Source organism: Engystomops pustulosus, chromosome 7 (assembly GCF_040894005.1).
Source record: "Engystomops pustulosus chromosome 7, aEngPut4.maternal, whole genome shotgun sequence".
In the NCBI taxonomy this organism is placed as follows: domain Eukaryota; kingdom Metazoa; phylum Chordata; class Amphibia; order Anura; family Leptodactylidae; genus Engystomops; species Engystomops pustulosus.
In genome coordinates this window covers 7,163,327-7,174,508 of record NC_092417.1, presented here as the reverse complement: position 1 = coordinate 7,174,508, position 11,182 = coordinate 7,163,327, and the positions used below count along the sequence as shown (strand labels likewise).

General features: G+C 53.0%; 1 protein-coding gene across 1 annotated transcript; it reads right to left on the bottom strand.

The window, feature by feature from the left end:
- Positions 1–4,979: 4,979 nt before the first annotated feature.
- PMF1 (polyamine modulated factor 1) lies at positions 4,980–10,584 on the bottom strand. Its single transcript, XM_072114597.1, has 5 exons — positions 10,319–10,584; positions 9,675–9,780; positions 6,702–6,802; positions 5,266–5,461; positions 4,980–5,161 (listed from the first exon to the last, which is right to left on the bottom strand). Exons 1-5 carry the CDS (start codon positions 10,570–10,572, stop codon positions 5,099–5,101), a joined length of 720 nt encoding a protein of 239 aa, XP_071970698.1. The 5' UTR covers positions 10,573–10,584; the 3' UTR covers positions 4,980–5,098.
- Between the last annotated feature and the right edge of the window lie 598 nt (positions 10,585–11,182).

Below are 11,182 nucleotides of genomic sequence, written 5' to 3'. Positions count from 1 at the left end.
CTAAATTTACACCCAAGTTCCCATGTTTTTTTGGGGGTCAGTATTTATAACCGGAACAGAGAAAAAGTGGATGCAACATTTACACCACTAGATGCTGCTTTTTGGCTGAACAATACTAGAAGATTTCTGTATGATACAGTAACTAAATGGTTATTGGTCGTAGCTGTCCCTTCTACAGGCAGCAAAGGGTTAATGAGCGAGGCTGATGTATTATAACCTTATAATGGGACGGTCAGAAGCCTCGGGGCCGCACCATAGAATTATTCGCTCCTCGTCTTCCTCTCCATGATTAATGTGAACAAGGAAACATTTCCTCCAGCGGTCAGACCACAGCTGGGAGCGGGTGCACCCCATGACCCCGGGTGCCCAGAGCCACGTCTTGTGCCGCCGCGTGCCAGACTCATCATATGGGCACCCACGCCAAGGTAAATAGCTCTTCAATACCCGATGCCAGGCATCACAGGCTGCACAGTATGAAGGGGTCGACGAGGGGATTTTAACCATTTACTGAGCAGATTACAAGTTCTCAAGTCTAGGAAAGTTGGGTGATGGGAGTCGTAAATAATTTTACCTGATTCATTGTTACCTGATGAGGTTTTTCAGTCTACAGGGCAAGCATTATAAGCATGAAAAAGGACAAATTCCTGTCCCCAAGTTTCTGTCCCCCCAAGTGTCAGCGTGTCCCTGCCCTGTCCCCCCAAGTGTCAGCGTGTCCCTGTCCTGTCCCCCCAAGTGTCACCGTGTCCCTGTCCCGTCCCCCCAAGTGTCAGCGTGTCCCCCCCCCAAGTGTCACCGTGTCCCCGTCCCGTGCCCCCAAGTGTTAGCGTGTCCCTGTCCTGTCCCCCCAAGTGTCAGCGTGTCCCTGTCCCGTGCCCCCAAGTGTCAGCGTGTCCCTGTCCTGTCCCCCCAAGTGTCACCGTGTCCCCATCCCGTGCCCCCAAGTGTCCCCGTCCCGTCCCCCCAAGTGTCAGCGTGTCCCTGTCCTGTCCCCCCAAGTGTCAGCGTGTCCCCGTCCCGTGCCCCCAAGTGTCACCGTGTCCCTGTCCCGTCCCCCCAAGTGTCAGCATGTCCCCCCCCCAAGTGTCAGCGTGTCCCTGTCCTGTCCCCCCCAAGTGTCACCGTGTCCCCGTCCCGTGCCCCCAAGTGTCAGCGTGTCCCTGTCCCCCCAAGTGTCAGCGTGTCCCTGTCCCCCCAAGTGTCAGCGTGTCCCTGTCCCCCCAAGTGTCAGCGTGTCCCTGTCCCCCCAAGTGTCAGCGTGTCCCTGTCCCGTGCCCCCAAGTGTCAGCGTGTCCCTGTCCTGTCCCCCCAAGTGTCACCGTGTCCCCGTCCCGTGCCCCCAAGTGTCAGCGTGTCCCTGTCCTGTCCCCCCAAGTGTCAGCGTGTCCCCGTCCCGTGCCCCCAAGTGTCAGCGTGTCCCTGTCCTGTCCCCCCAAGTGTCAGCGTGTCCCCCCCCCCAAGTGTCAGCGTGTCCCTGTCCTGTCCCCCCAAGTGTCACCATGTCCCCGTCCCATGCCCCCAAGTGTCCCCGTCCCGTCCCCCCAAGTGTCAGCGTGTCCCTGTCCCGTCCCCCCAAGTGTCAGCGTGTCCCTGTCCTGTCCCCCAAGTGTCAGCGTGTCCCTGTCCCCCAAGTATCAGCGTGTCCCTGTCCCGTCCCCCCAAGTGCCAGCGTGTCCCTGTCCTGTCCCCGAAGTATCAGCGTGTCCCTGTCCTGTCCCCCCCAAGTGTCAGCGTGTCCCTGTCCTGTCCCCCCCAAGTGTCACCGTGTCCCTGTCCCGTGCCCCCAAGTGTCACCGTGTCCCCGTCCCGTGCCCCCAAGTGTCACCGTGTCCCCGTCCCGTGCCCCCAAGTGTCACCGTGTCCCCGTCCCGTGCCCCCAAGTGTCAGCGTGTCCCTGTCCTGTCCCCCCAAGTGTCACCGTCCCGTCCCCCCAAGTGTCACCGTGTCCCCGTCCCGTCCCCCCAAGTGTCAGCGTGTCCCTGTCCCGTCCCCCCAAGTGTCAGCGTGTCCCTGTCCTGTCCCCCCAAGTGTCACCGTGTCCCCGTCCCGTGCCCCCAAGTGTCAGCGTGTCCCTGTCCTGTCCCCCCAAGTGTCAGCGTGTCCCTGTCCCGTGCCCCCAAGTGCCAGCGTGTCCCTGTCCTGTCCCCCCAAGTGTCACCGTGTCCCCGTCCCGTGCCCCCAAGTGTCCCCGTCCCGTCCCCCCAAGTGTCAGCGTGTCCCCGTCCCGTCCCCCCAAGTGTCAGCGTGTCCCTGTCCTGTCCCCCCAAGTGTCAGCGTGTCCCCGTCCTGTCCCCCCAAGTGTCACCGTGTCCCCGTCCCGTGCCCCCAAGTGTCAGCGTGTCCCTGTCCTGTCCCCCCAAGTGTCAGCGTGTCCCTGTCCCGTGCCCCCAAGTGCCAGCGTGTCCCTGTCCTGTCCCCCCAAGTGTCACCGTGTCCCCGTCCCGTGCCCCCAAGTGTCTCCGTCCTGTCCCCCCCCCGTGCCCCCAAGTGTCCCCGTCCTGTCCCCCCAAGTGTCAGCGTGTCCCCGTCCCGTGCCCCCAAGTGTCACCGTGTCCCCGTCCCGTGCCCCCAAGTGTCACCGTGTCCCCGTCCCGTGCCCCCAAGTGTCACCGTGTCCCCGTCCCGTGCCCCCAAGTGTCAGCGTGTCCCCGTCCCGTGCCCCCAAGTGTCAGCGTGTCCCCGTCCCGTGCCCCCAAGTGTCAGCGTGTCCCCGTCCCGTCCCCCCAAGTGTCAGCGTGTCCCCGTCCTGTCCCCCCAAGTGTCAGCGTGTCCCCGTCCCGTGCCCCCAAGTGTCACCGTGTCCCCGTCCCGTGCCCCCAAGTGTCAGCGTGTCCCTGTCCCGTCCCCCCAAGTGTCAGCGTGTCCCCGTCCCCCCAAGTGTCAGCGTGTCCCCGTCCCGTGCCCCCAAGTGTCAGCGTGTCCCCGTCCCGTGCCCCCAAGTGTCAGCGTGTCCCTGTCCCGTCCCCCAAGTGTCAGCGTGTCCCTGTCCTGTCCCCCAAGTATCAGCGTGTCCCTGTCCCCCAAGTATCAGCGTGTCCCTGTCCTGTCCCCCCCAAGTGTCAGCGTGTCCCTGTCCTGTCCCCCCAAGTATCACCGTGTCCCCGTCCCGTGCCCCCAAGTGTCCCCGTCCCGTCCCCCCAAGTGTCAGCGTGTCCCTGTCATGTCCCCCCAAGTGTCAGCGTGTCCCCGTCCCGTGCCCCCAAGTGTCAGCGTGTCCCCGTCCCGTGCCCCCAAGTGTCACCGTGTCCCCGTCCCGTGCCCCCAAGTGTCACCGTGTCCCCGTCCCGTGCCCCCGTCCCGTGCCCCCAAGTGTCACCGTGTCCCCTTCCACCCCCCCCAAGTGTCAGCGTGTCCCTGTCCTGTCCCCCCAAGTGTCACCATGTCCCCGTCCCGTGCCCCCAAGTGTCACCGTCCCGTCCCCCCAAGTGTCAGCGTGTCCCTGTCCCGTCCCCCCAAGTGTCAGCGTGTCCCTGTCCCGTCCCCCCAAGTGTCAGCGTGTCCCTGTCCTGTCCCCCCAAGTGTCACCGTGTCCCCGTCCCGTGCCCCCAAGTGTCCCCGTCCCGTCCCCCCAAGTGTCAGCGTGTCCCTGTCATGTCCCCCCAAGTGTCAGCGTGTCCCCGTCCCGTGCCCCCAAGTGTCAGCGTGTCCCCGTCCCGTGCCCCCAAGTGTCAGCGTGTCCCCGTCCCGTGCCCCCAAGTGTCACCGTGTCCCCGTCCCGTGCCCCCAAGTGTCACCGTGTCCCTGTCCCGTCCCCCCAAGTGTCAGCGTGTCCCCTTCCACCCCCCCAAGTGTCAGCGTGTCCCTGTCCTGTCCCCCCAAGTGTCACCATGTCCCCGTCCCGTGCCCCCAAGTGTCACCGTCCCGTCCCCCCAAGTGTCAGCGTGTCCCTGTCCCGTCCCCCCAAGTGTCAGCGTGTCCCTGTCCCGTCCCCCCAAGTGTCAGCGTGTCCCTGTCCTGTCCCCCAAGTATCAGCGTGTCCCTGTCCCCCAAGTATCAGCGTGTCCCTGTCCTGTCCCCCCCAAGTGTCAGCGTGTCCCTGTCCCCCCAAGTGTCACCGTGTCCCCGTCCCGTGCCCCCAAGTGTCACCGTGTCCCCGTCCCGTGCCCCCAAGTGTCACCGTGTCCCCGTCCCGTGCCCCCAAGTGTCACCGTGTCCCTGCCCCCCCCCCAAGTGTCAGCGTGTCCCTGTCCAGTACCCCAAGTGTCAGCGTGTCCCTGTCCTGTACCCCAAGTGTCAGCGTGTCCCTGTCCTGTCCCCCCAAGTGTCTGCGTGTCCCTGTCCTGTCCCCCCAAGTGTCTGCGTGTCCCTGTCCTGTCCCCCCAAGTGTCTGCGTGTCCCAGTCCTGTCCCCCAAGTGTCACCGTCCCGTCCCCCCAAGTGTCACCGTGTCCCCGTCCCGTCCCCCCAAGTGTCAGCGTGTCCCTGTCCTGTCCCCCCAAGTGTCAGCGTGTCCCTGTCCTGTCCCCCAAGTGTCAGCGTGTCCCTGTCCTGTCCCCCAAGTGTCAGCGTGTCCCTGTCCTGTGTTAACCCCCCCCTCCTCCAAGTGTCAGGGGCATTTACACTGTGGCAATGTGTGATTCCCAAATAAGTTATGATCTCATTATACAGAAGTCTACAATACATGTACAGAGTGAGAAGACACTAGTGTTAGTGGGGGCAGCAGAGATGTTTTCAGCTCTGAATTTGGGGAGCTCAGTTATATAAGACTTTTATATCAATCTCAGTCCAGAGCTCTTGACCACAAGCACAAAAATGAGGGGATGGAGTGCAAGAGAGACCGCAAATCAAAGCACAGGCCACGCCAGAGCTCACTCCGAGCCCAAAACCACAGAGTCCTTGTTTATACACCCAGCTGGCCTGACCACGCTGCATTTATACATCGCTGTAAACAACCACGAACCCCATCATCCCCAACTGAGGAACCAACATGTCCCCAAGAGGAGGGGAAAGGGGTCATCTCTATAAGAGACGGATATTAAAGGCTCCATGAAAGAAATAGAACTTTATTAACAAGAAAAGTGATAGAAAACAACAACATGATATATATTTTTCTCACAATATGGAGACGTATGGCAGGATGAAGGCTCGGCTATGTCCGGCGGTCACATCCCTTCACTTGATCCTTGAAGGGAAAGAACGAGTTCCCTCTGCGACTGACTCAGATTCTAAAGACAAAAAAAGCTAATTAGAAAAGTTATAGTTTTGCATCTGCTGTAGAGTCATAATTTGGGGCACAGCACATTATATACCCCCCTTCCTGGGGTATCACCTTCCAGGCCTGCTGCCTCCTCTCAATCTCTCTCCGCATCTCTTCAATCTTCTCCCTCCCCGCCAGGACGGACTGTGCCAGACGCGCGTTCTCCTGCTGCTTCTCCTTTAAGAGCCTGCGCAGGTATTCCCGCTGCTGGAGGAGATAGGGAACAAGATGGCAGCGCAGGTCTTCCTCTGGGATCCCGCTAGGACGCCTATAGGCAGAAAGTGAACGCTCATTGTTCCATGCAGCAATATAAACTGATACGCATTAGGGTGAAGACACACGTGGCGTTTTTAGGCCATTTTTGGGTTGTTTTTAGTTAGTGCGTTTTCAGATCGTTGAAGACACATGCGTTAAAAAAATGCATCCGTTTTGTGAAAACACATGCGTTTTTGTCCGTTTTTAATTGCGCAAATTCGGAAAAACGGACAGAAACGCATGCAATTTCAAGAAACTGATGCGTTTTAAAAAACCGGATGCTTTTTTTAACGATCTGAAAACGCACTAACTAAAAACGGCCTAAAAACGCCATGTGTGTCTTCTCCCTGAGAGACTCTGACAAAGAAGGATAACTGGATGGACCCATTCCAGATAACCCAAATTTAGCTGAACATTAATAAAGATCTACCTAATGTACGACTTAGGGTGAAGACACACATGGCATTTTTGGGCCGTTTTTACCAAGTGCGTTTTCAGATCGTTAAAAACGCATGCGTTTTTGTCCGTTTTTCATTGCGCAATTTCTGAAAAACGGGCAAAAAACGCATGCGTTTTTAACGATCTGAAAACGCACTTAGTAAAAACGGCCCAAAAACGCCATGTGTGTCTTCACCCTCAGTTGTAATGTTCAAAATATATGTCCATTGATCACGATGCAATCAAGTATGTTGATAGGTTGCAACACAAATTACTGTATGTAACTTTATTGTTTTGTTAAAATAAAAAAAAAAAATACTTAAAAAACTAAATAAACTGATACACTGTAACAAACCCCCTGGAGAGGCAAGAGACTTGTGCTGCTGCTTTGTTGCTCAGGGTGCGTTCACATGTGGCGTTTGCATTGCATCAGCCCGATTGCATCTGTATCTCCAGTGAAACACATGCGATCAGCAACAATGAGTAAATGCACAACAATGGGTGCTTGGTGCCGCCGTCAGGCCAAGCTGGGGTATGTGTATTACATTTGTAAATGCCAGGTGTGAACACAACCTCAGGGTGCTTTCACGCGTGGCAGTAACGCATCAGAACATCTGAGAAGAAGAAATTTGCCCAATAACATAGCTGTTAACATTGCGTTTACAAAACACATGAGGTAACACAGTGTTAACAATGCATGTTAACATTGCAATAACAAACTTGTACAAACGTTATCAGCTATGTAATCAGGCAAATATCCTCTTCTCACCTGTGACTAAATCTTTGAGAAGTACTGCCAGGGGTCTGGTACCTACCATGACAGATCGGTTTTATCCCCGGCCTCCCTCTCCAGTTTATCCAGGGAGTCCAGCAGCGCCTCCAGGTTCCCTTCATCCTTTATCTCCTGAATCTCAGCCTGGAAAGAGAGAAAGGTTTGTAGATGGAAGAGACGAGGTCCCTGCACCGACCCCACATATAAATATATACATTATACACCACTTATACATCGGATAACTATGGCTGACGTGCCCGTCACATCTTAGGCTGTTAACCCCTTTACTGACACGTTTAACCCCTTCCTGCAAAGTGTTCAATAAACAGAATAATAACAAGCTGTTTCAGATGTGGTCAGTCTGTGAATCACAGACAAGGCAATGTCCTGTTACAAAGACCCAGGGAGTCCTTGCCTCATATACCACTATGATGCAAGGAGTCCTGAGAAAACTATGTGGAGCACGGTGCATGATTCACAAACCCAGGTTAGGGCTCCATTTTCGCCCTTACAATTACTGAAGCTTATAATTCACTAAATTGGTGATGTCCCCTGGTGGTGATATAAAAATTACATTTAAAAAAAAAAATCAAGGGCTCAATAGATTTTAAAAAAGATAAAAAGATTTAAAAAAACAAAACAAAAAAAAACAAAAAAACACAACAACAAATAGTATTAAAAATATATACAGACAGTCCCCGGGTTACATACAAGATCGAGTCCATAGGTTTGTTCTTAAGTTGAATTTGTATGCAAGTCGAAACTGTATATTTTAGAATTGTAGATCCAGGCATCTTTTTTTTTTTTTTTTTTGCCCCAGTGACAATTTTTTTTTCCGTAATGGGACCAAGGATTATCAATAAAACTTCATTACAGCCTGGGACCTTACAGCCTGGGACTATAGTAACATCCAGAGAGGTCACCAGAGGTCACAGGGGGCAGAGGGGTCGTCTGTATATCTATTTTATATTTAGATCCTCTATGTGGAGACCAGCATTACACACCCGATCAGTTTAGCCCACTACAGCGTGTGTCTAATTCATGATAAAGACGCAGACCTCGCCATAAATTCGGCACATCCCTTGCTGGGGTCAGAAGACTGGAGTCTATTGTAGAGTATGGTGCTCGCCTGCCAGGAAACTATTGGGAAAGTCAATCCGATGGAGCCAGCGAGGGCAAGAGGAAGACTCCATTTGTGCAGATGTAGTGAAAATGGAGCCACACAAGTGGCTCCCCCTACTAAGTGAGGAAAAAAAATTAGTTATGGGCCTTAAAATTTGGACAAATATGGATAATAGAAGTTGCTCAATGAGGGTTTTGTGCCCCGGTAATAAACCATCCCAAAAATATTAAACCAAAGTTATAATGAACGCCAGCTCACCCACTCCTCCCGGTAACGGCTGGTGCTGGGTGCTCCGTCCTTGGTACACGTGGATCTTGTGTACCCAAATTCCTGTCCACACAGATTTTATTTAATAGAGAGGAGTTTGATTATTCTTCCCTAATCCCAGCGTTGGTTCCTGTGCCGGATTTCATTTGTATTCCTTTACTATTCAAAAATATTCCCTGATATCTCCTGGACTTTATACACTGGGGCAGCGTCGCAAAACACAACCAGCAACACGGATGGAAACGTTTGGGCTTTTTTCCCCAAAAAGGAAAAAAAAAAAAAAGTCTAAAAAGAGCATTGAATTGGTTAAACTACAAATGTTTCAATTTGGCCCGCGTCGTACTGACAGCATAATTCTGTTGACTACAGGCGGTCCCCTACTTAAGTACACCTGACTTACAGACGACCCATAGTTACAGACGGACCCCTCTGCCCCCTGTGACCTCTGGTGACCTCTCTGGATGTTACTATAGTCCCCGGCTGCAATGATCAGCTGTAAGGTGTCTGTAATGAAGCTTTATTCATAATCCTTGGTCCCATTACAGCAAAAAAATTAAAAAATCCAATTGTCACTGGGGCAAAAAAAATGTTTTTGTCTGTAGCTAGAATTATAAACTATACAGTTGCGACTTAGATACAAATTCAACTTAAGTACAAACCTATGGACCCCATCTTGTCCGTTACCCGGGAACTGCCGAGGCCCTTTTCCATTTTTGAGTTTACATTTTACTACATTTATTTCTTAACCAGAACCTGTCACTTTTAGCAGCTTCCAATACCCTATGCTATGCCCATATTAAAAATGCCTATGTCAGCAGGCAGAATAATTTCAGTACTTTATAGAAGTTTACTTCACATTACCTGCATCCCTGCCAGCAGTGTGTGTGGCGAGTCCTGGGAAGGGGGAGGTAGCTCCCCTGCTCACTAGTGATGGGAATTCCGGCTCTTTTTAGTGAGCTGGGTCATTAGGCTCTGCTCACCAAGAGCCGGCTCTTCTGGCTCCTGAACGGCACCCTATCAGGAACGTGCCACCGGTGTTTTGCATTAATTTAACGCAAAACACCAGCGGCTCGTACCTGATCGCAGGCGTTTCCATAGAAACGCCGATGCGATCGGACCGCGGACCGCCCCGGTGGGCGCGGTTTTGTCTGCGTCTGCGTTTTCGAACGCAACGTGGGACAGCGCCCTTAAATATATAATAGGGAGCCATAGGCCAGTCAGTCACCGGACACCACACCACGTTTAACCCGATTGTATCGGCTTAAAGGGGGTGTTGTGAGCCGGTTAGGGGCAGGGTTAAGGGAGCCATCAGCTCACTGAGGGGAGCCGGCTCCCGTCGTTCGCGAACGACACATCACTATTGCACAAGACAGGAAACAGGGAAGGAGCTGGATGGGTGTGGAGGAGACTGACACAGACTGCTGCTGCCCATTCCTAGGGGCATTACCAAGGAGCCAGGTAATGTGAAATAAACTTGTATAAACTACTGAAATGATTCAGAATGCTTTTTAAAATCAGCATAGCAGAGGTTACTGGAAACCTGTCACCAGCTAAAAATGACATCCCTGCTGACAGGTTCCCTTTAATAAGGGATTAGACGGGATTACAGGAATGGAGGACAATTACATGGATGGAGGCGTGCAGCTGCGATACAAACTGGTCGTAGATGCTGCGGGTGATCTCCGGTTGCATCTTGTAGAATTTGCGGTAACATCGGGCAAATTTCTGGTAACTGTGGAGAGAGGGGAAGGGGCGTCACTGTCCGATCATTCAGAATATCTGATAATCCGGCACATCTGCCTCATAAACTGGGTGACAAACAACAATGGCCGCCGTTACTACTAGAACTATTCCCAGATACCAAAGTCTGACAGATTTTGAAGATTTCCGATCGGTCATAAGGCAGTCTACATGTCTGCCATTCAGGAGCTTGGGAAAGCTGGGTGACGTGACATAAGTGCTGGTCAGGTCTGTGATCCCTCCAAATGTGTAAATATTTACATTATAAGCTCTCAAACTACTAAACCTCGCAATATATACTTGAGGTAAAGGCAGCAGCCAATGAAATCTGCTAGAGCAAACTTAAAACCAATCACACACCAGCCCGCCAAATGAATCAGCCAATCAGCACACGAATAGAAATACACAGCAACCAATGACCGCCCGTTTAGATCGTCCCAATCGCGTTACAGGGAACGTGACAGACGGACCAACGATATTACAGCAGCACGCACTCGCCAGCCAATCAGCACCGCGCTGCCGCCGCTCACCTTCCCGCCTCCATCAGCCCCTCCAGAAACTTCTCCACCATCGCGTTAAACAGGAAGAGACGCCCGGAATGCTCGGCGGTGGCGGACGCGGGGCCCGGCTTATCCGCGGCTCGTGAAGGACCCGGGACAGCGGATCTCTCCTCTGCTTCCATCTTGCCCGCCATCAGTGCAGGCCGCGCCCACTCTTTCCCGCCACCCGGCCCTAGATTCTCATTGGCTGTCACCTGGAAGACCCGACAGCGCTGCCGCATCATAGGCGGAGGACAGTAGTCACCGCTCCACAGCACCAGCTGTTGCTAGGCAACAGGAGATTTTTTTTTTTTTAACTCTTAATAGTAATTTTCCCCTTCACATAAAGTCCCCTCAGTAATCGGAGGAGTGAATGTGCCCTCCATAGCAGGCACTATTTCTTTATAAGGGGTTCACCTCCGGGAACAATCGCTTTTTATATCCAGGGCTTTTGGGAGATAACGATACTGAACATGTTTTTTTTGGGGTGAGTCATGGGAACTCCACAGATGACCCAAATGGGGGGGGGGGGGGGTTCTTTCGTTCCCCTGTCGTAGCTGGAGATGAGACGGTCACGCATGTGGTGGCGGCTCTATTCATATCTATGGCACTTTGTACTGCGCTGGGCTATATCCATTGGCGCATGCATGACTGGCTTTTTTTTAACAGTTCTTTTTATCCCCCTAGTGTACACAAATCTTAGGGGTAAAATTAGTCATCCAACATAGTACAATACTATAAAACGTGATTTTACTCCATCTGAATTAGCCCTACCTCTAGATCTCTGGGAGAGACTCATTCTTATCATAGCACCAACTTCTGTACCCCATGATGCCATAAAGGTTGACGATCCAA

Excerpts from the sequence above, each read along its gene's own strand:
- PMF1 (XM_072114597.1), bottom strand. The coding sequence starts at position 10,572 with ATGATGCGGCAGCGCTGTCGGGTCTTCCAGGTGACAGCCAATGAGAAT. Across the intron at positions 5,462-6,701 it reads GATAAAACCGATCTGTCATG|GCGTCCTAGCGGGATCCCAG; the intron begins GTAGGTACCAGA and ends TTCTGCCTATAG. Across the intron at positions 5,162-5,265 it reads GGAGGCAGCAGGCCTGGAAG|AATCTGAGTCAGTCGCAGAG; the intron begins GTGATACCCCAG and ends TTTTGTCTTTAG.